This window comes from Mizuhopecten yessoensis, unplaced genomic scaffold (genome assembly GCF_002113885.1).
Source record: "Mizuhopecten yessoensis strain PY_sf001 unplaced genomic scaffold, ASM211388v2 scaffold5979, whole genome shotgun sequence".
Classification (NCBI taxonomy): Eukaryota; Metazoa; Mollusca; class Bivalvia; order Pectinida; family Pectinidae; genus Mizuhopecten; species Mizuhopecten yessoensis.
Genome location: NW_018406319.1, coordinates 613,551 through 636,503, shown reverse-complemented (window position 1 = coordinate 636,503; position 22,953 = coordinate 613,551). Strand labels below are relative to the sequence as shown.

At 37.1% G+C, this 22,953-nt stretch overlaps 2 protein-coding genes across 8 annotated transcripts; one reads left to right on the top strand and one right to left on the bottom strand.

Moving 5' to 3' along the window:
• Positions 1–757: 757 nt before the first annotated feature.
• On the bottom strand, positions 758–4,601 carry LOC110451387 (5-hydroxytryptamine receptor 1D-like). Of its 7 annotated transcripts, none has more exons than XM_021499367.1 (3): positions 4,367–4,601; positions 3,908–3,973; positions 758–2,115 (listed from the first exon to the last, which is right to left on the bottom strand). In XM_021499367.1, the coding sequence occupies exons 2-3, from the start codon at positions 3,932–3,934 to the stop codon at positions 1,084–1,086; spliced, it is 1,059 nt and encodes a 352-aa protein (XP_021355042.1). In that variant the 5' UTR covers positions 3,935–3,973; positions 4,367–4,601; the 3' UTR covers positions 758–1,083. The 7 variants fall into 7 exon arrangements, with proteins under 7 accessions (XP_021355042.1, XP_021355046.1, XP_021355047.1 ...); XM_021499371.1 differs by having other exon boundaries at positions 758–2,113; positions 3,905–3,973; positions 4,367–4,599; XM_021499372.1 differs by lacking the exon at positions 4,367–4,601 and adding an exon at positions 4,192–4,358 and having other exon boundaries at positions 758–2,113; positions 3,905–3,973.
• Positions 4,602–6,380: 1,779 nt separating this feature from the next.
• LOC110451390 (ADAMTS-like protein 2) lies at positions 6,381–19,523 on the top strand. The gene is made up of 13 exons (XM_021499375.1): positions 6,381–6,399; positions 7,838–8,007; positions 8,153–8,367; positions 9,659–9,963; positions 10,633–10,725; positions 10,972–11,070; positions 11,403–11,529; positions 11,726–11,933; positions 12,571–12,726; positions 15,443–15,616; positions 16,868–17,047; positions 17,401–17,545; positions 18,217–19,523. The coding sequence occupies exons 1-13, from the start codon at positions 6,381–6,383 to the stop codon at positions 18,348–18,350; spliced, it is 2,025 nt and encodes a 674-aa protein (XP_021355050.1). The 3' UTR covers positions 18,351–19,523.
• Positions 19,524–22,953: the final 3,430 nt, after the last annotated feature.

Sequence of the window (22,953 nt, the reverse complement as noted above, 5' to 3'; positions counted from 1 at the left end):
GATGACATCACAGTTACTAAGCCGTCATCAAACAAGACAGAAACATCATAGTATCACTGTACTGTTTTGTTTTTCACATGCACATGATCTCAAAGCATCATATTTCACACAAAAAGAAAGTTTATTCATGAAAACTACAAACATATTCAAGTTTTCATTTTTCAGATTACCTCCCTTTGTTGTTAGTTTGAGAGCAGAATTGGTAAAAAATCACCTGTCAGAAGAATTCATATAACTAGGTCAATATTAAAGTGAGAAAGGAAACGGATACAACGTTTTGTTCATTTTGACATTTTCCAGACATTTAAATGAAGATAATTAAATTTTGGGGAAAAAAAGTTATGTATAAGGTAGCAGTGTACAGTAGCGGACGGTGGCCATGGGTGATATTTTTGTACAATGAATAACCCATGTAATATTTCATGTATCAAAGTTTAAAAAAAAATCAGCACTGAAATAGGCATATACATGATGAAGTGGACTATATGGGCTTCACATTTAAAAAAGAAATCGAATTTGGTTTGAGACAACATTTTTGGCCATTTACAAATCTGTGTCTACACAACAAAAGCTATATCTTTTCATGTAGTCTATTTTTGTACTCAGCACATGTGTAAATATTATGAAAAATCCAGTTGAACGACCTACATGTATATTAAAACGTGAGTATTTCTGTTACCGAGTAGGGTCAAATTTTGGCGTTTTTTGATGAGGTAACCATGGTTTTCACAAGTCCCAAATCAGGGGAAATCACTTTTTGAAAACAAAATCATTCTTGGAAAAAAAATGTATTCAAAATGTAGTTTATAAATATATATATATATGTAGGTGTGATGTGCAGGATAAATCCACTATCCACGTTTATCTGAGACATGTCCTTTATTTTTAGGATCAAGCCATTTCTACTGTACTCTGCTACCATACCGTGTAAGATACTCATCACTTGGTCAAGAATTTTATTTATATCAATATCATGCACGGTACTTGATCTTTACGTATAATTTGTTAATTTATAAGTATGGCAACATCGTTGAAGATTTATCCAAAATATTATATAAATATATATACCAATATTGACAACTGTCAGTACTCTGTTAGAGCATTTATATCATCACCGGTGGTTGATTTCTGACAGTGAGTACAGTTGGTACAGTTAATGGATTGTCCACACCTGCAGGCTTGTGTAACACATGATGTCATTAAGGACGCCCTGACACGGAATGCTCTTATACAAAGCCAACACAATGGCGTGAGTGTTGAAGGGACGAGTGATATTGTATACGTGGTGTCGATAGCGTGTAACGAGGGGTAACACGAGGCGATAGACGATGTCGAGGAGCGACAGAATAGTAGGAGAATCATCACAATGATAAACGGAATCCAACAACAAATTGTCATCAAACTCACAAGCCACGTGCCAATAGTAAACATGCGCAAACGTCCATCTACTTCCGTTTCTGTATCAGGTTCCTGTGGGTGTTCTGATTTACGTTGCATCACTTTATACATGACATGCATCACAATGATTGTGAGTATGAGTAAACATGGTGGAAAAACTAAAAAGATAACAGTCAGCGGGAATTGATAATTAGTGTTTGTGAAAAAGCATAGTTGCTCTGCAAAATCGTCTCCAGACTTTGTATTGTTTTGCTCAATAAGAAACAGTGGTACATACGCCACTAAAACAAAGAGCCATGGAATGATTACCAGAGCAACCTCGATCATTTTGTAAACGCGTAACTTAATCCGTCGATTGTTGTGGAGCTTACTGACGAGACAGAAGATACACATGGTGACGAGGATGAAACAGGAGAGTGCTCTATTGCAGTAAGCCAATCTCGACCATGCGTTGCAAACCTCGCTCCCACGATTAATACTAACACTCCCATGATATATCAAACTTATTGGAATTACGAAGACGGCTGTGAGGAGATCTGAAACACACAGGCTGAGGATGTTCCGAATGAAGCCGTTCGTATGTAAGCTCGTCGATGTGAAGACAATGATGAGAGATGTGACGTTCGTCAAGATGGCGACGATTGAAATTGGGATGCGTGACCCTAACAAAACGTCCGTTTCGTCTCCCATGGTACACTTTCCACGCGAATACCACCTGGAAATATATCAACATTGAGAACAGTAAATAAACATACGAAAAATGAATGAACTACATTTTAAGTAAAACTAAACAGATAAGATGTTATGGGCTTGTCAGAAACGACAATACGTGCGAACGAATATGTTTTGTTTAAGGAGACCAGGTGTAGTTGAAATAATGACTTTTGGGACACGAGATTCAAACAAATGAATTCTAAACAATGCTGCATTGTTAAAACGCAAGTAACTCACGATATGATTTATAATAAGTTAGTGGATAATTTCTTTGTGACAAAACTGCTTTATATTTTTTATTTGTATCTAGTTACAACCACATATCCTGTTGGGTCGAGTTTCGTATAGCTATGTTTCCCTCCACTGGTTTGCCAAAGATTTTTTTTTCGTTTTTAGAGTGTACTGTAAGGCTAACCAGGCTAACTATACATTCAACACTTTAACTTCTCATAAAACATTCAAAATTATGATTGCAATTTAAGTCTTCTTTAGCGTTTTTTTACAGCTAATGTTAGCCTGTATGTAAAACAATATACAATATCAACCTCACGTTTTCCCTGTATTCAAATGAGTTAATTCACGTGATAGTCATTACCTACATTGTATGTTTATTCAAAGAAGTGTGTGTCTACCTGAAAGTGCAGTATGTAAGATAGTGTAACTACGTACATCCACAGCGAGTAAATTAGCACCAGCCTACGACATCCCCCGCCTGTGATGAGGCATTAATTTTATGGCGGGCAATCTCTTGTCAGTATGTACAAAATATACACAACAAAATACACATATGACCCCAATAAAATACCTTCAGTTGACTGAATACCAAATAAGGATGGTTCGGTACAGCTTTCCATGTATACCTATATAGCACGAATATAGTTTATACCGGAAGTACACTTAACTACCATCGTTAGAGATATGTTATACCGAAGGTTCAATAGTGATCGATTGTCTTTACGTCCCCTTCACTATCGAGTAGTTCGGTTATCCAGCGGACGATAGGTTGATTAAATATACGTTATAGATTTAAAGTTGAAGAACAGTGTGCTAGCGTTGTTGATATATATCGGAAGTAAAACATACTGATATTATTGATATACATGTAAACCGAAAGTACAGTATGTCGACAATATTGATATATACCGGAAGTAAAGTATGCGAGCATTATTGGTATATATATACCAGAACTAAAGTATGGTTTCATGATTGAAAATATTGATTTATTCCGGAAGTAGAGAATACAAACATTACTCTTTTATACCGGAACTGGAGTATGGTAACGTGATTACGTGAAAGTTGAGTAAGCTTAAGTAATTGATTTTTACCGAAAGCAGAGTTTGCTGACGTTATAGATGTTTACCGGATGTAGAATATGTTAACTCCAGTCAATAATATACCAAAAATAAAATAAACTTACGTTATGGATACATACGTAACGAGTACAGCATGTGTACAAACCGGAAGTAAACTAAATAACTCTGAATGAGTGGGACTTTTGTTCACCATAATTACTCATATACGTTAACAAATATTTCCTGAACCGATATATTGTTTTATTATTCCGTGAACACGTAAATAGTGGTTCATAGGTCATAAACAACACTATTATCCTGTACAGCAGTGTATGCTTGGGACACTAAACGTGACACTCATACAAGTAACGTCCACTTCAGGACTTGTCTCGTCATCATATGCTTCATGTTTATACGATCGTTGTCTTGTTGAAGATGGTCACTTTATGTAAGCAAGTATATCAACTGTAATTACTATGTAAAGTGAACGATTGACTCACCTTTCCTCCGATGACTGACTCGCTTCTCATCCGATGTTACAATATCAGTCCCGGGGTGATGGTCCTTATCTACAAACACACATATATACATTGAATACAATACACATAAAATACCTTTCTCTGCAGTCGATATTATTTTAAAAGTTTGACCCAAATTTCTATCACCTTAAGGCTATAGCTACCTGAACAAGTAATGTCTTTGTGTTAACTTATATATAACTGAAAACAACATAATAACAGGGGTCAAATTAATAGCTGTGTATGTAGGGACACACACATATAGTTACCTGTATACTGCAGCGAACGGCCTATTTTCAGCTTTTTAATTTATGCAAGAAAGATACGATCATATTCAATCAGTGAGAGTACAAGGCGTTATACATTCTCAGCTGATGATAATTAGACACACGACAACTCCCTGTTTCGTTAGGTAACGTTAAACAATTCAACTAGTACACTTACCAGCCTAAGCAGTCATGTCTAACAAACAAGGCAGTAAATATGTGGGACATACAGAGGCATATGTGAAGGGCAACTGTAAATTCCACGGTTGACGAATCACGCAGTTTACACAAGAAAATAGTACGAAGGAAAAATACTTCTTATACAGGTGACGCAGACGGATATAGCTCTTACGTGTTATAGTGGTTTTGTAAATATTGTTAAAGGTAATGATGTAGTATTACGTCCCCAGTCCTCATCTAGACAGGTACACACTAAGGAGTAAGCTCAATGGCTTCGTATATTGACATGAATATATATGAGTACGAGCAGATTATGTAAGTGTGAGATTTAAAATAAAATGAAAACCATTTTTTCCCAACCTGATCATGATAAAATGAAATCGAATACTGAAGTCTTTTCAATCTTATTTTTCATTCAATCCATGTTTTTTTATTGAACGTTTACATTAAGCCGGAACAAGATGGCCTGTCGCGTTGAAAAACACGAGGGAAACATCATATGGAGCAATTGCGTTTGAATCGGGTATGCAAATAGCAACCAGATCATTTTTTATGACATACAAATGTACAAACACCCCGAGACGTCACGACTTTTTCATTTGTAACTTGAGTGACCACTTTATTTAAAGATATATACATATACACCTATGTATGTACCCTAAGTGAATGCTGACTCGCCTGTAACTAATATAATTATATGTCAACACGATGCGTGACTTGATCACAAAGAACGCTTATATCACACAACATGTTTATATAACTATAATATTTATATAACATAATATAAAATACGGTAAGAACTGTTACATCGTATTTGTTAGAAATGGTCTTGCCCCCGTACTAGACTACGGGTCCAACAGCGCTGGTATTTAAATAAGATGCACTTTGTCTGTATACATTGCATGTATATATAGGTTCTAGTAAAAGGTCCTGTAATAACGAGGATAAATATAGTAGATGTGGTGCCTTTGGCCTGGTATTTCAGTGAGGTAGCACTATAAAGTCGGCACCAGAGCCGCGCTATCGCAAGGAGGTAAATAACATACACACAAGCACGCATACACAGCACGCATGGAGTCACACCTTAACTGTTGATAGGAACCCTATAAAACCAAACCAAACTAATATTGTATCTGATAGAAAAGGTCATCTCCTCGTACTATGCTGTACAGGTATTACATACAGTTTTGTTTATTTAGCTTAGCATCCTATTAACAGCTAATCTTTAAGAACATGTGTTCATGTTTGTAACGTATGCGTGTATGTTGGAGGTGTATTCGCCGCCTTGCAGTAGTGCGGATCTGATTCCGACTTTAGGGTGATCCCTCAATGAGATACCATACTGAAGACACCTAGCACAGTATTCCACTGGTCGCAACATGTATTACATTCATTTTGGTTTATTTGATTTAGCGTCCCCTTTAACAGGTTATATCATCTAAGGACGTAATTTAATACTGACAAATGGGAATCCGGTTGTTGAAATAACCCTAAATGCTGCGCTTTCAGCGAGGAATAACAACTTCCATGTTTTAAGACTTAGGTACAAGAATGTATGTCCTAGCCTTGGGACAGAACCCATTGCCTTCCCTACTTGGGCAAACGTTCAACACGAATGCCAAAAGTGAGGTTTTGTCAAGAGAGGCGCTAAGAAACAAACAAATGTTGTTAGGAAGTAGAGAATCTATAAAGAGACCAAAAATGTTGTTAGGAAGTAGAGAATCTATATAGAGACCCAAAATGTTGTTAGGAAGTAGAGAATCTCTATAGAGACCCACAATGTTGTTAGGAAGTAGAGAATCTATATAGAAACCCCATTTGTTGTTAGGAAGTAGAGAATCTATATAGAGACCCAAAATGTTGTTAGGAAGTAGAGAATCTTTATGGAGACTCAAAATGTTGATGTGGGTACAGGAGATATATTGTGGTCACTTTTGTGTCCCCAAGTAGAGAGCACAGAAGCCAATCTCCTATTCTACAGGGGGTTCCCTCATTTGATTGCCTCTTACAAAATGCAGTTGGTAACAGCAGGTACGTTCTTTTCTCAATCCCCGATGTGTACAGGAGTATTAAATACAGGGGATCAAGTCTATTAGAATCATATGTATATATATTCGGGTTCTAGAAATATGATCATTAAATCATGAAGGCCTCTAAAATAGAAATAAATGTATGGTTTTCTGGTCGCGACGAACAAAACGCAAGTCTGGTGTAATTTTAACTGAAACTGTATACAACTATTGTCCCTGGAAAAGGAAGAGGGAAGAGGGAAGAGGGAAGAGGGAAATATAAATACAGTACTGTATCTGTTCTCCGAGATCAACGTTTTATTCTAATGAAGATTTTTCATAAAAGAAAAATATCAACAATAATGTTCAAGGTACCTGAAACTTTGTTTGTTACAGAATTTCAACGACAATGTTCTTTATTCTAGTGTTTCGTTCTCTCTTCCGCCCTTATCCTCTGGTATGTTTGTCTGTATAACTTTAGTATACAGTTTTATTTTAAAAAAATATCATTTTTTTAATACCAGGAATGATGAAAATATAAGAAAATAAAGAGAGAAAAAAATAATAAAATCACAGTGAAGGGCTACAATCATTTCACTCAACCGAAATAGAGACTATACAAAACAGTACAACCAAAAACTGACAATGGATAGTACTTTAAATAGAACTAGGGAAGCCGACACAATTGTTGAAGCAAATCATGATCTGGCATGCAATAGTTGATACCGAACACAAGGGTTCAGTTTGACGTCACTAGTACTTCCGGCTGTTGCTATGTCAACATTTTGTATCGGAAATTTTTACTTTTAATTATTTTATATATAATATATTTATATATAAATACCTTTTGATGAGTGATATATCAATGTTTGTGAGATATCAAAATAGTTCATCTATTCTAGTGATATCTATTTTAGCTAGATATCTTTTTAAGTTAGTTATCTATTGCAGTGATATATCTATTTTAGCTAGATATCTGTTTAAGTTAATTATCTATTGCAGTGAGATATCTATTTGAATTAGATATCTATGATGATGGCATGTTTAACAAAAATTGTTCTAAACCCCTTAAACGTGTAAAATAACTCAATATAGCTGTATCAAATTGTCAGGCTCCTGAGAAGTAGCACTCCAAAGTTGGCATCTGATCCGTGCTATCGAAAAGATGCATATATACCAACATGCCGTCCCTCCAGCACGCATACAATACACACTTGGTGATACATCCTTAAATGACCTTGCATGTTACTAGGACGTTCAACAAAATAAAACCAATAAACACACCATTTGAAGCACAACCGAATCCTCATGTTAATTTTCAGCTGAGCCAACAGGATGCCCATTAGAACGTAACAAGATACGACACTATGAAATGACGCTAATAATATGGAAGATAGTTTCCTTTTTGAAATCGGCCATCTTACTGGATGATGATCCGATTGTATCTTTATATGTTACAGCTGTAAAATCCTCTGATGGTATCTTCTTCCTGAATGACGTCAACAGACGCGAGCGTCTCGCCGGGACGTTTGCTATTGCGGGTACCGTAATATATTACCAGCAAAGCCAAAATGGCGGTCCTTCCTCCCTCCGATGGGAGGGACCCAACTCTGAGAACCTGAATATCCTCGTAAGTATACCCTTATACACAAAGACATGAAGGATTGAACACCGGTGTTTGTAACAATTTATATTACGCGTTTTCTCTGTCGTACATGTTTAACATATTGGTAAGCTATATACACCTATGTCTACCATGACCTGTTCGTCGTTAGGGATTTACACTGGAACAACACAGTACCATCACTATCGAGTACGAACTCACCAGGCAGGCTGGTACATCTGAGCATGACGTCATCGAATCTACGTCTCAAGAGGAAAGCTACGACTGGCAAAAGCTTCTTTACCAACACGTGGCCTCTGTCAAAGGATTTCCTGTTCCACCACGACCTATACCTAATGACGTCACGAGATCGAATACATCCACAAGGTGAAGGTTGTGATATAGATTAGAATTGATACTACGTGAGAGTTCTTTTGCATCATAAGTTGTGTAACTAACAATAAAATAATTTGTATCCTAAGTATTAAAGTTGAATTCCCCTATGAGTACTGTTGCTATGTTATGACTGACGACTGGCACTCTAAGTATTGTAACAATGTTATAACTGACATTCTATTCTAAGCACTGTCACTATTTTGCAATTAACTTTATATCTANACGACGTTGTAATTGACATTCAAAGAACTGTGTCTATGTTGTAATTGACATTCTTAGTATTGTTACGACGTTGTAATCGACATTCAAATAACTGTGTCTATGTTGTAATTGACATTCAAAGAACTGTGTCTATGTTGTAATTGACATTCTAACTACTGTTACGAAGTTGTAATTGACACTCTTAGTATTGTTACGACGTTGTAATTGACATTCTAACTACTGTTACGACGTTGTAATCGACATTCAAAGAACTGTGTCTAAGTTGTAATTGACATTCTAAGTATTGTTACGATGTTGTAATTGACATTCAAAGAACTGTGTCTATGTTGTAATTGACATTCTTAGTATTGTTACGACGTTGTAATCGACATTCAAATAACTGTGTCTATGTTGTAATCGACATTCAAAGAACTGTGTCTATGTTGTAATCGACATTCAAAGAACTGTGTCTATGTTGTAATTGACATTCAAAGAACTGTGTCTATGTTGTAAATGACATTCTATCTACTGTTACAATGTTGTTAATGACATTCTATCTACGGTTACGATGTTGTAATTGACATTCAAAGAACTGTGTCTATGTTGTAATTGACATTCTTAGTATTGTTACGACGTTGTAATCGACATTCAAATAACTGTGTCTATGTTGTAATCGACATTCAAAGAACTGTGTCTATGTTGTAATCGACATTCAAAGAACTGTGTCTATGTTGTAATTGACATTCAAAGAACTGTGTCTATGTTGTAAATGACATTCTATCTACTGTTACGATGTTGTTAATGACATTCTATCTACGGTTACGATGTTATAATTGACATTCAAAGAACTGTGTCTATGTTGTAATTGACATTCAAAGAACTGTGTCTATGTTGTAAATGACATTCTAAGAACTGTTACGATGTTGTTATTGACATTCTAACTACTTCCACTATGTTGCAATTGTCCCCATAAGTATTGTTACTATGATTTAAATGACCCTAAAGCACTGTCGCTGTATAAATATGAATGGAGTTTCAACTTATTCCGTATTTTTTTTTATCTTAGCGTCGACTTTTTCAGTGCAACAGACACGTCAAGACTAAAAGTCAAAGCTGCGCCGGAAAAAGAAAACGTCCGCGAATTAAATGTACTTTCTGTATCAAAAGAAACTACTACCACACTTCCAGTCGAAATCATTTCTACCCTTGATGTTCTCAACAATCCCTCTCCTCGTTCCAAAAAGAGAAAACGCCTTTCACGCAAACGAAAGCTAAAATTGCGAAAAAAGAATGTTCCAAAGTTCCTCCCAGTAAGCATCGAACGTGACGCCATCCCTAGCAGCCTTCGTACTGATGACGCTGGCGATACCCAAAGCTATGACACAGGTAATTTGGTACATGAATTCGCCATCTCCGAGATTCTGTCTAGTACCACGTTTCATCCATTATTCGGAATACTTCGAGTGTGAAACGATATGTCTGCGCATGTGTTGTTTTTATAATACACATGCTTTTAGTTTCCAATTATTAACCAAATTACTTAGTCACAGAAGAAGTCCTACAGCGTATCAAATGTTCCATTGTTAAATCTCGGCCAGATCTGTCAGTCGGCACTTCTTTTTATATCATTACAATGTACAAACAAGTTCACGCTATGTTTCGGCAGTATTCAACTATTCAAGGCGATGCATAACGTTATAAGTTAAGTTTATTACCAGTACAGGATCATTTAAGATCCTCTACACCGGACTCAAATAAACAAGTTCTGAACAAATAGCACAAGTGAGAGAACATTCTAATGATAAGTGCTATAACAATGATAAAAAAATGAGACGAAGTTGGAAATTATAGATAGCCGTTTGCAGTCGACCGACCAAAAATAATCCCACTATTTCTGTGGCTCATTCAGGGAAAATTAGCGGGCATCAATCTACAATTTGGAAATACGTTTTATGAAGCCATACACTATATCTGGCTCCAATGAAACAAACCGTGATACTTAAAACGAAACTCTTTATTTTCCATATAATGTAAATTACTTTGCATCTTTTTCAGATTCTAACAGAGCCCGTATGTCGGATAACTTAGCTCGGAGCCTGGGTATCGGTATTAGTGTCCGGAGTGGCGCGACACAAGTTGACAACACAGGTGAGAACAGCATCATAGCTACATATTCATTTACAGAAGACGGTCTTTGCTTATCGGTTATTATTTCCTGGTACTGATTGTTCATATAATCGGCCCATCCTCATGCATTGATTCAATGAACGTTGATACCTTTGTATAAAGTTAAGTATTGTTTTATGTATAAAGTTAGGAATGATTTATATATGTATTCTATTAAGTTTTGTAGGACTTTTATATTCGGTATAACAGTTTCTTTATACATTCTAGAGGAAGGTAACGAGGAACTATTTCGGCGAACAGATAGCAGTGATGTGTATGAATGGCGGAAGAATACCATCACACCATGTAGTTCTACGTGTTCATTCGGTATATTTTCTTTTTTTCTTATTGCAGTATAACAGTATGATATTTCTATAATTTGTAACTTTATATAAAATGTCATTTCGGCAGTTTTTGTAGAACATTAATACATCGTGGAGGTTATGTTTCTCTGTTTTAGCAGCCCGACAAACACGCGAAATATAAATCCGACGAAAAAGAACTGTTCACAGTTAATAGTGATGCTTAAAATTAAAACCCCACAGATTTGTTCCGTAAACAATACTACAACCCCCTTTGAAGTAACGATTATTATCAGCTGCCTTAATCGCCATTGTTTCATTGATTCAGGTTTTAAAATTGATCTTTTTTTTTTAAAGGAACACAGATCAGTTTGTTTAGATGTGAACGGAACGATGGTGTCCAGGTCAATGAGAGTTTATGCGACGTCAGCATGCGTCCCAGCCCAACGTATCACGAGTGTGGCCGGAAACGATGCCAACCAAGGTCAAATAACTGTGCATGTACTATATATAATGTATGTGCATACGTTGTCATTCGATTTCAAACCCATTATTTTACCATTATTATATTAGTGGGTTTTTTAGATAAGAAGTAATTTTTTGTATATAAATCTTGTAGTGTTCTAATTTTTTTCATTATGATATTTCTGAAATCGAGTTTAATGGGGTTTCTCCTGCAGGTGGGTGACTGGCCCCTGGGCGCCCTGTTCCAGGACATGTGGTGGTGGGGAGTCTGTTCGGTCTGTACGGTGCTGGCAGATGCTAGCCCCCGGGTTCGACAGTACGGTACACGCTTACCTGTGTGACCTAAGGGCGGAGCCGATGTCGTCTCGCAGGTGTGGCGTCATTCCATGCGGCCCTCAATGGGAAGTTTCTCAGTGGCAAGAGGTCAGTGAGTTATCGGCATGTAGGGGTCACACATGATTCTGTTCTAAATTCATCCGGTTTCAACAAGTTCGGTAACAAGTTACGGTATTCGTACCAAGGTCACGTGCGTTGTCTGTGGACACATATTTAGGTCGATTAACACTTGTAATAATTTCTATTGGGAGTTATGATGCATTTCCAATTGGTGTTTATTCAATTTCTGACACGCTGTTTTGTTTGTGTTTGATTTTGCCATTTTGTTCCTAATATTCGCCCTTCGTACGTAATAAAATAGATTAAACATACTCTAGTGAGTATTTTCAAATTCACCTCCCGTAATTTAAGCGTTGGGTTAGTCAAAATTATTCATGTATACTTCAGCAATTTCAACATTTAAACGGAAAATGTTGGATGGAAGTGACTCTAAACATGTATCTTAAAGAAAAAACAGTTTTATAAAATGTGCGCGCTATTTTCAATACTGATTTGTTATGACGTTATCCTGTTTCAGCGAGCCAAGCTGTGTGATGTTATATGCACAATCTGATGTCATTTGTACCAATGCACTAAAATGCATGATTTCATTTGTTCTAGTGCACTACAATGTGTGATATCATTTGATTTAGTGCTCAGCAATGAATGACGGCATATGTTTCAGTGTACGTCGATGTGTGGAAATGGCTTCCAGACAAGACACGTCAGATGTAGTAGCGGAAGTGATGTTTACTGTTCAACTCGGTCAAGGCCACTAAGTAAGCGGTCATGTCACCTGGCACAGTGTACGAACCAGTGGTACACCGTCAGTTGGTCTCCAGTAAGTAATGTATACCGTCAGTTGGTCTCCAGTTAGTAATTTACACCATCAGTTAGTCTCCAGTATGTAATTTATACCGTCAGTTGGTCTCCAGTTAGTAATTTATACCGTCAGTTGGTCTCCAGTTAGTCATTTACACCGTCATTTGGTATTAAGTAATACATTTTACACCATCAGTTAGTCTCAAGTAAGTATTTTACACCGTTAGTTGGTAGTCTCCATTAAGTAATGTACACCGTCAGTTGGTCTCCAGTAAGTAATTTACACCATTAATTGGTGTTCAGTAAGTAATTTACACCGTCAGCTGGTCTGCAGTAATTTACATCGTCAGCTGGTCTCCAGGAAGTAATTTACACCATTAATTGGTGTTCAGTAAGTAATTTACACCGTCAGCTGGACTGCAGTAATTTACATCGTCAGCTGGTCTCCGGGAAGTAATTTACAGCATTAATTGGTGTTCAGTAAGTAATTTACACCGTCAGCCGGTCTGCAATAATTTACATCTTCAGTTGGTCTCCAGTAAGTAATTTACACCGTCAGCACCATTAGTTGGTGTTCAGTAAGTAATTTACACCGTCAGCTGGTTTCCAGGAAGTAATTTACACCATCAGTTGGTCTCCAGTAAGTAATGTACACCATGCAATTGTATCCAGTTAGTAATTTACACCATCAGTTGGTCTCAAGTCAGTAAATTACACCGTCAGTTGGTCTCAAGTAAGTAATTTACCCCATCAGTTGGTCTCCAGTAATTTACACCTTCAATTGGTCTCCAGTAAGTAATTCACACCGTCAGTTTGTATCCAGTTAGTAATTTGCCCCATCAGTTGGTTTCCAGTAAGGACTTTACACCATCAGTTGGTCTCAAGTAAATAAATTACACCGTCAGTTGGTGGTCTCCATTAAGTAATGTACACCATTAGTTGGTTTCCAGTAAGTAATTTACAACATCAGTTGGTCTCAAGTTAGTAATTTACACCGTCAGTTGGTGTCCAGTAATTTACACCGTCAGTTGTTCTCGAATAAGAAATGTACACCATCGGTTAGTATAAAGTAAGTAATTTGCACCGTCAGCTTGTCTCCAGTAATTTACACCGTCAGTTGTTCTCAAGTAAGTAATTTACACCGTCAGTTGTTCTCAAGTAAGTAATTTACACCATCAGTTGGTCTCCAGTAAGTAATTTACACCGTCAGTTGGTCTCCAGTAATTAACACCATCAGTTGGTCTCCACTAATTTACACCGTCAGTTGGTCTCCAGTAAATTATTTACACCGTCAGTTGGTCTCCAGTAAGTAATTTACACCATTAGTTGGTGTTCAGTAAGTAATTTACACCGTCAGCTGGTCTGCAGTAATTTACATCGTCAGTTGGTCTCCAGTAAGTAATGTACACCATGCATTTGTTTCCAGTTAGTAATTTACACCATCAGTTGGTCTCTAGTAAGTAATTTGCACCATCAGTTGGTCTCAAGTCAGTAAATTACACCGTCAGTTGGTCTCAAGTAAGTAATTTCCCCCATCAGTTGGTCTCCAGTAATTTACCCCATCAGTTAGTCTCCAGTTATTTACACCTTCAGTTGGTCTCCAGTAAGTAATTTACCCCATCAGTTGGTCTCCAGTAATTTCCCCCATCAGTTAGTCTCCAGTAATTTACACCTTCAGTTGGACTCCAGTAAGTAATTTACCCCATCAGTTGGTCTCCAGTAATTTACACCATCAGTTGGTCTCCAGTTAGTAATGTACACCATGCATTTGTATCCAGTTAGTAATTTACACCATCAGTTGGTCTCAAGTCAGTAAATTACACCGTCAGTTGGTCTCCAGTAAGTAATTTATCCCATCAGTTGGTCTCCAGTAATTTACACCATCAGTTGGTCTCCAGTAAGTAATGTACACCGTAAGTTTGTATTCAGTTAGTAATTTGCCCCATCAGTTGGTTTCCAGTAAGTACTTTACACCATTAGTTGGTCTCAAGTAAATAAATTACACCGTCAGTTGGTGGTCTCCATTAAGTAATGTACACCATTAGTTGGTTTCCAGTAAGTAATTTACAACATCAGTTGGTCTCAAGTTAGTAATTTACACCGTCAGTTGGTCTCCAGTAATTTACACCGTCAGTAGTTCTCCAGTAAGAAATTTACACCATCAGTTAGTATAAAGTAAGTAATTTGCACCGTCAGCTGGTCTCCAGTAATTTACACCGTCAGTTGTTCTCAAGTAAGTAATTTACACCGTCAGGTGGTTTCCAGTTATTCACACCGTCAGTTGGTCTCTAGTAAGTAATTTTCACCATTAGGTGGTCTCCAGTAAGTAATTTACACCGTCAGTTTGTCTCCTTTAAGTAATTTACACCATAATTTTGTCTTTAACTCATCTCTCATGTACGGCAGCTTGTTTTGGTAGGACTTCCATATACATCATCTGTTAGTTTGGCGTCAGTAAAAATAACTGATCGGCAGATTGCGTTTGTTTCTTTTTATCGCTGACTGAATATGGTAAATTGGTCTGCAGGAATCATTCCCCGAATATCATTACATTTGTTCATGTAGCTGGTTCAGTTTCGCACACTCTTCTTTGGTCTCCAAGAGGGGAAACGTCTGATCTCCACTACGTGACCGATTTCTCCAGCTTGTCTACATTTAATGTCATAATATGAGCTTAATCATTATAGAAAACGAAAGAATAATATTTTTTCTATGTTTCTCCATTTCTATCCTAGTGTTCGGGCCTCTGTGGCAGAGGGACACGTCAGCGACACGTGGGTTGTAGGGATCCACAGGGACGCCTCCTGGCGGAGAATTTTTGTGATCCTGACACGAAGCCGTTGTCCACCATTGCCTGTAGTGAATCCCTATACTGTCCGCCAACTTGGGTGGCCCAGCCGTGGGGCAAGGTAGGTATAGTGAAACGGAGAACGTGATAGTTTTCTTCAATGCTAGTGTATACAGTAAAGGCATGAACTATGTGTGATTGCATTCGAGATATTTCTCTTTGACGTTCCAACTGTATACAAACACCTGATATATGACCGTGTTTGTTCTCTGCTCTGTTCCCAAGTGAATACCACCAGTGGCATCCCTTCTCCGCTGCTGTAACATAAACCTTAAACATTTCTTTTGCCAATCATCCTCTTGCGCCAGTTTCCACCTCTCTGTTGCTGCCCTGTCACTATAGTCCATATCTTCCAACGTAGGCGCTGACGTTACATCTGATTTGTCAACGTCGACTTTCTGTTTCCATAACTGCCTTGATCGCGAACTGGCGTAGGGTGGATGTGTTTGCTGCAGTAAGTTATCTCGACCAAATTTGAAGCTGACAAGGGTCACATTTGTTCAAACTAATTCCTTTATAGATTCAGAAGGCCTGGGGTAATTCAATTCAAACTGTACTACTCTACATGTGACCTATTGACATCCACCATCGTCCGTCATTAAAATTTTCGGCTTTTTCTCAAGAACCGATAGATCATTTAAATTTGTTCAGAATCTTCCTTGCGACCATATGAAACCAAAGTTGTGAAACTAAGATTCTGACCCAAAGGACATTGGGAATGTGCCCAAAAAAGTAGAAATTGGCAAAATCTTCAAGGATTTCCTATTTTATTTCCTCAACTGCTACAATCGAAAACCACCATAGATGTAAATGCCACAATATGGTTTTTGTAAAGCGGAAATTTAGTTTCAGGCTGATTTCCGGTCTGGAAAATAAGATGCTAACTACAATTATACCGAAATAAATATATTTTGGACATCCTTTTGAGATTTAACAATGAACTTACTACATTGAAATCTGGTGCGAATATTCCTGAAATTTGGTACAAATTTTCCTTGTTCATTACGAGTTGTAACTGCAGAAATAAACGTTATGCTATCCTTTTGGATGGAGAAGAAGCCGAAATTGTGAAATTGAACAAAATCAGTTTTATAAACCCTCCAATCGAATTATTGGTGGATATCAGGGATATAGGATGTTATGTCAGTAGAATGAATGTCATAAGGCTTCGCAAAGACCTATAGACCTCTTGACGTAATTCTAATAATTCTGTAGTACAGTGAATGTATTTGAACAGTGGACACACATGTCTCTTGTTAAATGGTAGTTGAAATGAGGTTTATTTCTCGATCTCTTGTCCACGTTTTGACAGTGTGATATGAACTGCGGGAAGGGCGAGGTAACTCGGAAACTAATATGTGGTTCTGTCGTGGGGGGAAAGTTTCGCCTCCAGTCTGACGTCAACTGTAAACGTTCTCCGCGACCCCAGTCTACCACGCCCTGTTTCGTGGAGGAATGCCGGGTAATGTGGTTCACTACAACCTGGTCAGAGGTAGGTCAAGGTCATCTGAATAACTGTTCTTCGTGATAATTTTTCTTCAAAACGAGGACTTCTATGTTGCATTATATATAATCTATATATGTGTGTGTTTGATAGTTTCTCATAAACGATGGTTTTGCTTGAAATTCAAAACAAAATATAGATTTACTATCGCCAAGTGTACTCTTTTTGCCAATGTATATTTGCCTAAATTATTAGTAGTCATTTTTATTTAAAGTACGTGATCAATCAGTGAAACACAAGGTCAAATATCATCCTCTCTTCAAACACGAGATTTTGATACACGCATACATAAAAAAAAATCACGTCGCTTCTTTTCTCTAAGTTTGCCTTCCTCCATACAGTGTTCAGAAACATGTGGAGAAGACGCGGCGAAAACGAGGGAGGTCAGGTGTTACCTTGCCAACCAGACGTCAGACAGATGTAATGTGAACGAGAAACCGCAGACCACAGAAAGGTGCTTTCTTCGACCTTGTCCCAAACAAGACGGTAGGTGAAGGTCAAAATAGAAAGGACGAGATAATACAACAGGTCCACATATCTAAATGTTTTATGTTAATTCATTGTAATTTTATTATTTTACAAACGTCAAGGTCAAATATTTGAAAACAAAATGCCATCCTCTGTACGAGAAAGTAGAACAAGCCCAGCAAATGTTGAATGCACTTGTAAATGCATTTATAGAGCATTGACAAAGGTCAAGGTCAAATACTCGGCAACAAATGTAAACTCCTTAAATTGTTGTCATGTGCTAATTATTACTTGATACACTGTGGAGAGAACTGTGTACAAGTAAGTATATTTTCTTTCCGATTCCTGCAGTTATCCACCTAAATATTGCACACTTTTCGGATAACATCTGGAATTTCCTATTCCATCTACCTAAAGATTTTCTCTCAGATTCCTGCAGGCTCTAACCTACATGTTTCTAGATTGTTTCATATTAATAAAGGAAAATGATAAGGATACAAAACCATTATTTACTAGATGGGTGTGCATAAAACCTGAATGTTTGTGACTCGGTTCCGGAACCTAAATATACCTTCTAATACCTCAGACATAGCTTCATCCTGTTGTACGCCTATTCATTAATAACGGTACACTAATCTTTGAATTCTCTGTTACCTAGCTGATTATAAATGTTGTTTTACTCCTAACAGACGACAATTGTCATGGTGATCGTATAGAGAATTGCCATTTGTTGGTACCAGACCTGTGTAGACAAACGTACTATTCTTCTCAGTGCTGCGCCACCTGTCAACGAAAATTATCACATGGGGTCAAAGAACCATAACTCTGGCTTCATCCATTGCCAAACGATTGTTCGGACAACTGAGAGAAAAGGGACACAACTAAACTTGGATGTGTAGAATGTGTGGACATGTTATAACTTCCAATAATTATAAGTTATGTTAAGGTATGGCAAAACCCAGTTTTAACTGCTAGAAACATTATATGAATAATTTCCCTTTGCTACAGCTGACAGCATGAACACGTATCATAAGTATTTAGTAGGTTTAAATAGAAGATAAAACATACAGGATAAACAGACTAACAGTTGCATTATAACGGATATACAAAGCTAAGCTCTCACATACATAGCTTAATTGTGATAAACACTGTACATAGCTAAGTTATAAACATACGTTCTTATCACTCAAAATTTATCCACATATTTATACTCTTAACAGATGCATTTTGTACATGTATGTTGTTTCCGCTTTGTGTACATTCCAGAAGTTATCGCGCATGATGGAATATGTTTGAACGAAACTGTGTCGCATGCCATCATAACTGTCACAGTTTTTTTTCAATCATAACTGTTTACGTTAAAAACAACCAAAACAATTAAATTATTTTATCGTTCTTTGTGGTCTCAAACTGGTTCACGAAATGGCGGAACAGACATTTTGCGAGAACAGGATCGTGGTTTCTATAGTTACCAGTTCCGCCATTCGGGAATTTCCTTAATAGTTTGAATTTGACGTCACGTCCAGAATGATGGAAACATTCAAACAGTTTCCTATTGAAACTTTTCACATGTCGTGATTCATGCTTTTATTGAAATAAAGTAACACTTTAGATTCGTAGGTTTATGCAAAGTAAATGTAAATTTTAATACTTAAATGACTATTTGGAACTGATTCATTTTCGTTTTCAAAGAATTGTGAATGTTTCGTCATAGCCTGTTGATCTCATGAATAATTACACTGTCTGGTTTCTGGTTTTACGAATGAACATGAACGTAAAGGAAATCCAATCCTTAACAAAACATAATGATTTGGGCGAAGGAAAATATTCAGTTAAAGAAATTGTTCCTTAATATAGTTTGTAAAGTTGAGAATTGATCATGAAATTGGGACCAGAAATCAAGTGTACAGCCCAGGCTAGGGTAGCAGTATACAGTGGAAATGGCCCGACTCTGATCAACAAGGCACATGTCGAGGAAATGTAAACACAGCGGATTTACCCAACACAACACATGTATACATGTATATATGTTTGTAAACTGCATTACATTTACAATAATATAAAGTACTGAGAAGTGTATAAACCTCTTTTTTCTATGTATGTCACTTGTGTGAAAACCATGGTTACCACATCAAAAATTACCAAAAAATGCCAAAAATTGCTATTTTTGACCCAAAAACCCCCGCAACTAGTATTTTTTTTCCTAAGTTCTGTCTGAAATGAAAGATTACCTACTTGGTTGCAGACTAAGTTAAGTTGTCAAACTTGATTTTTTGCAATTTTGCGTCGTGTGCTGTTGTCAAAATTTTACCTCGTGTAAAGCTAGCTTTTCAACAGTACCCTTTCGGATTTTATGGCCATAATTTTGATCTCGAACCAAAAACAGTATATGATTTATTGTATAATTATTTTAAAGCAGTTATATAAATCTATATGTGATCTTCATATGCTGTTGTTTGTTTGTTTGTTTAACTTTTACATGTATCAAAAATCACTTCCTGATTTTAGCAGACCCTGGAAAATGATACTTGAAACGTTGATGATTATACCAAAATTAATTCAAAAACGTTTAAAGACAAAAACATAATAAAGAAGAATCTGCGTGCGATTTGAATAGGTATTTTTGAGTTTTAATAAGCTTTTCATTTCCATTTAAGCCGAACTACGGACGTTGTAAGGGGCATAACTCTAATATCATTTCGAATCGCAAATGACATGTCGTGTTCAACTATAATAGTTAGAACTATCTTTCAGAGAAAGTGATAACTAAGACTATAGATGAAACCATGACGTCCTGGTATCGAGTTAATGATTCATAATCCAGACAACTACAAAAGCTAAAAAGCCTATCACGATGTAGACTATACCGAACGACTGTATAGGTAACGGCCAGCAGTACGGTTATTGTAAAGGTAACGGCCAACAGTACGGTTATTGTATAGGTAACGGCCAACAGTACGGTTATTGTAAAGGTAACGGCCAACATTACGGTTAATGTATAGGTAACGGCCAACATGACGGTTATTGTAAAGGTAACGGCCAACAGTACGGTTATTGTATAGGTAACGGCCAACAGTACGGTTATTGTATAGGTAACGGCCAACAGTACGGTTATTGTATAGGTAACGGTCAACAGTACGGTTATTGTATAGGTAACGGCCAACAGTAGGTTATTGTATAGGTAACGGCCAACAGTACGGTTATATATAGGTTACGGCCAACAGTAAGGTTATTGTATAGGTAACGGCCAACAGTACGGTTATTGTATAGGTAACGGCCAACAGGACGGTTATTGTATAGGTAACTGCCAACAATACGGTTATTGTATAGGTAATGGCCAACAGTACGGTCATTTTATAGGTAACGGTCAACAGTACGGTTATTGTATTGGTAACGGCCAACAGTACGGTAATTGTATAGGTAACGGCCAACAGTAAGGTTATATATAGGTTACGGCCAACAGTAAGGGTATTTTATAGGTAACGGCCAACAGAACGGATATTGTATAGGTAAGGGCCAACAGTACGGTAATTGTATAGGTAACGGCCAACAATACGGTTATTGTATAGGTATCGGCCAACAGTACGGTTATTGTATAGGTAACGGCCAACAGTACGGAAATTGTTATTGTATAGGTAACGGCCAGCAGTACGGTTATTTTATAGGTAACGGCCAACAGTACGGTTATTGTATAGGTAATGGCCAACAGTACGGTTATTGTATAGGTTACGGCCAACAGTACCGTTATTGTAAAGGTAACGGCCAACAGTACAGTTATTGTATAGGTAACGGCCAACAGTACGGTTATTGTAAAGGTAACGGCCAACAGTACGGTTATTGTATAGGTAACGGCCAACAGTACGGTTATTGTATAGGTAACGGCCAACAGTACGGTAATTGTACAGGTAACGGCCAAAAGTACGGTCACTGTATAGGTAACGGCCAACTGTACGGTTATTGTATAGGTAACGGCCAACAGTACGGTTATTGTATAGGTAACGGCCAACAGTACGGTTATTGTATAGGTAACGGTCAACAGTACGGTTATTGTATAGGTAACGGCCAACAGTACGGTTATTGTATAGGTAACGGCCAACAGTACGGTTATTGTATAGGTAACGGCCAACAGTACGGTTATTGTATAGGTAACGGCCAACAGTACGGTTATTGTATAGGTAAGGGCCAACAGTACGGTTATTGTATAGGTAACGGCCAACAGTACGGTTATTGTATAGGTAACGGCCAACATTACGGTTAATGTATAGGTTACGGCCAACATTACGGTTATTGTATAGGTAACGGCCAACAGTACGGTTATTGTATAGGTAACGGCCAACAGTACGGTTATATTCAGCATTACTTCGACATGAGCGATAACAGGTCATTAGAACACGTTGACAACAGAAGCTATTTTAAAAGATGGATGTAAATATATCTAATCTTTTATCAAACATATTGGCAGCTTCGTCGTAATGTCCCTTAGGAGAGGGTTACTACTTTACTAGTCGTACACCCCCTGTCTCAGAGATGACCCTTAAATTAAATTCTTTTGTGTTACGTTTTCATAGTAATTATAAGATAAAAAAAATGATTTAACAAATTCACCGGTTAAAAATATTGAAATTATGGATTTAATTGAGGAGAGAGTTGACAAGTATGAAGATTTGATGGCAAACGACGAGTTTATTTGATCAATGTGGAATTTCCAAACTGGACTCTGATGGTCACAACGGTGCCTAGAATGTACCGTAATATACAGACTATATACTAAGTACATGTACATAATGTTGTATGACTGTTTCTAGTAAAACAGAGTTCTCAATCAGTAGGGACAGTGAATTAATCATTTAACATTGTTTTGAAGAGAAACAAGATAGTGGCCGTGTTCTTTATTGATAGACATAATTTATATCTGTTTATCAATTATAATTACACCCATTCGTCTACCAGAGTGTCTGCATTACTGAGCTGACTGTAATATTATATTCGTCATATTGCGAAAAGTACTGTTTTTCTTCAACGAAAATGATCTCAATAGGTTTTCTAGTTTATGTTACTTAGTTTACAGATATGACAATCAGTAAAGGGTCTTGCTCTAAGTGGACGTAAAGTACGATACATATTTTTTTACATGAAATGTATCTTTCAGTCTTACATGTCACAAGTCTTCATCAAGTGCGTGATAAATCATTTTTTAATTAATTTTAATGTTTATCATGACTCAGCAGATATTCTGAACATTTAATATAACCTGTGAGAGTTGTCTCGCTTATCGAAGTTAGAACAGCGCATTGCGCCGTACGATATGGGCGTTTCAGTCATGACAGGTTCGGAGGTCAAACACTTAATAAAGTTAGAAAGAAAGTTATCACGGAGATACATGTATACGGTTTAAATGTGTGCTAACATATGAGATTTCCACCGTG

Excerpts from the sequence above, each read along its gene's own strand:
- LOC110451387 (XM_021499366.1), bottom strand. The coding sequence starts at position 3,618 with ATGGTGAACAAAAGTCCCACTCATTCAGAGTTATTTAGTTTACTTCCG. Across the intron at positions 2,114-3,529 it reads GTTACGTATGTATCCATAAC|GTGGTATTCGCGTGGAAAGT; the intron begins GTAAGTTTATTT and ends ATATATTTCCAG.
- LOC110451390 (XM_021499375.1), top strand. Across the intron at positions 17,048-17,400 it reads TCACTACAACCTGGTCAGAG|TGTTCAGAAACATGTGGAGA; the intron begins GTAGGTCAAGGT and ends TCCTCCATACAG. Across the intron at positions 17,546-18,216 it reads ACCTTGTCCCAAACAAGACG|ACGACAATTGTCATGGTGAT; the intron begins GTAGGTGAAGGT and ends TACTCCTAACAG.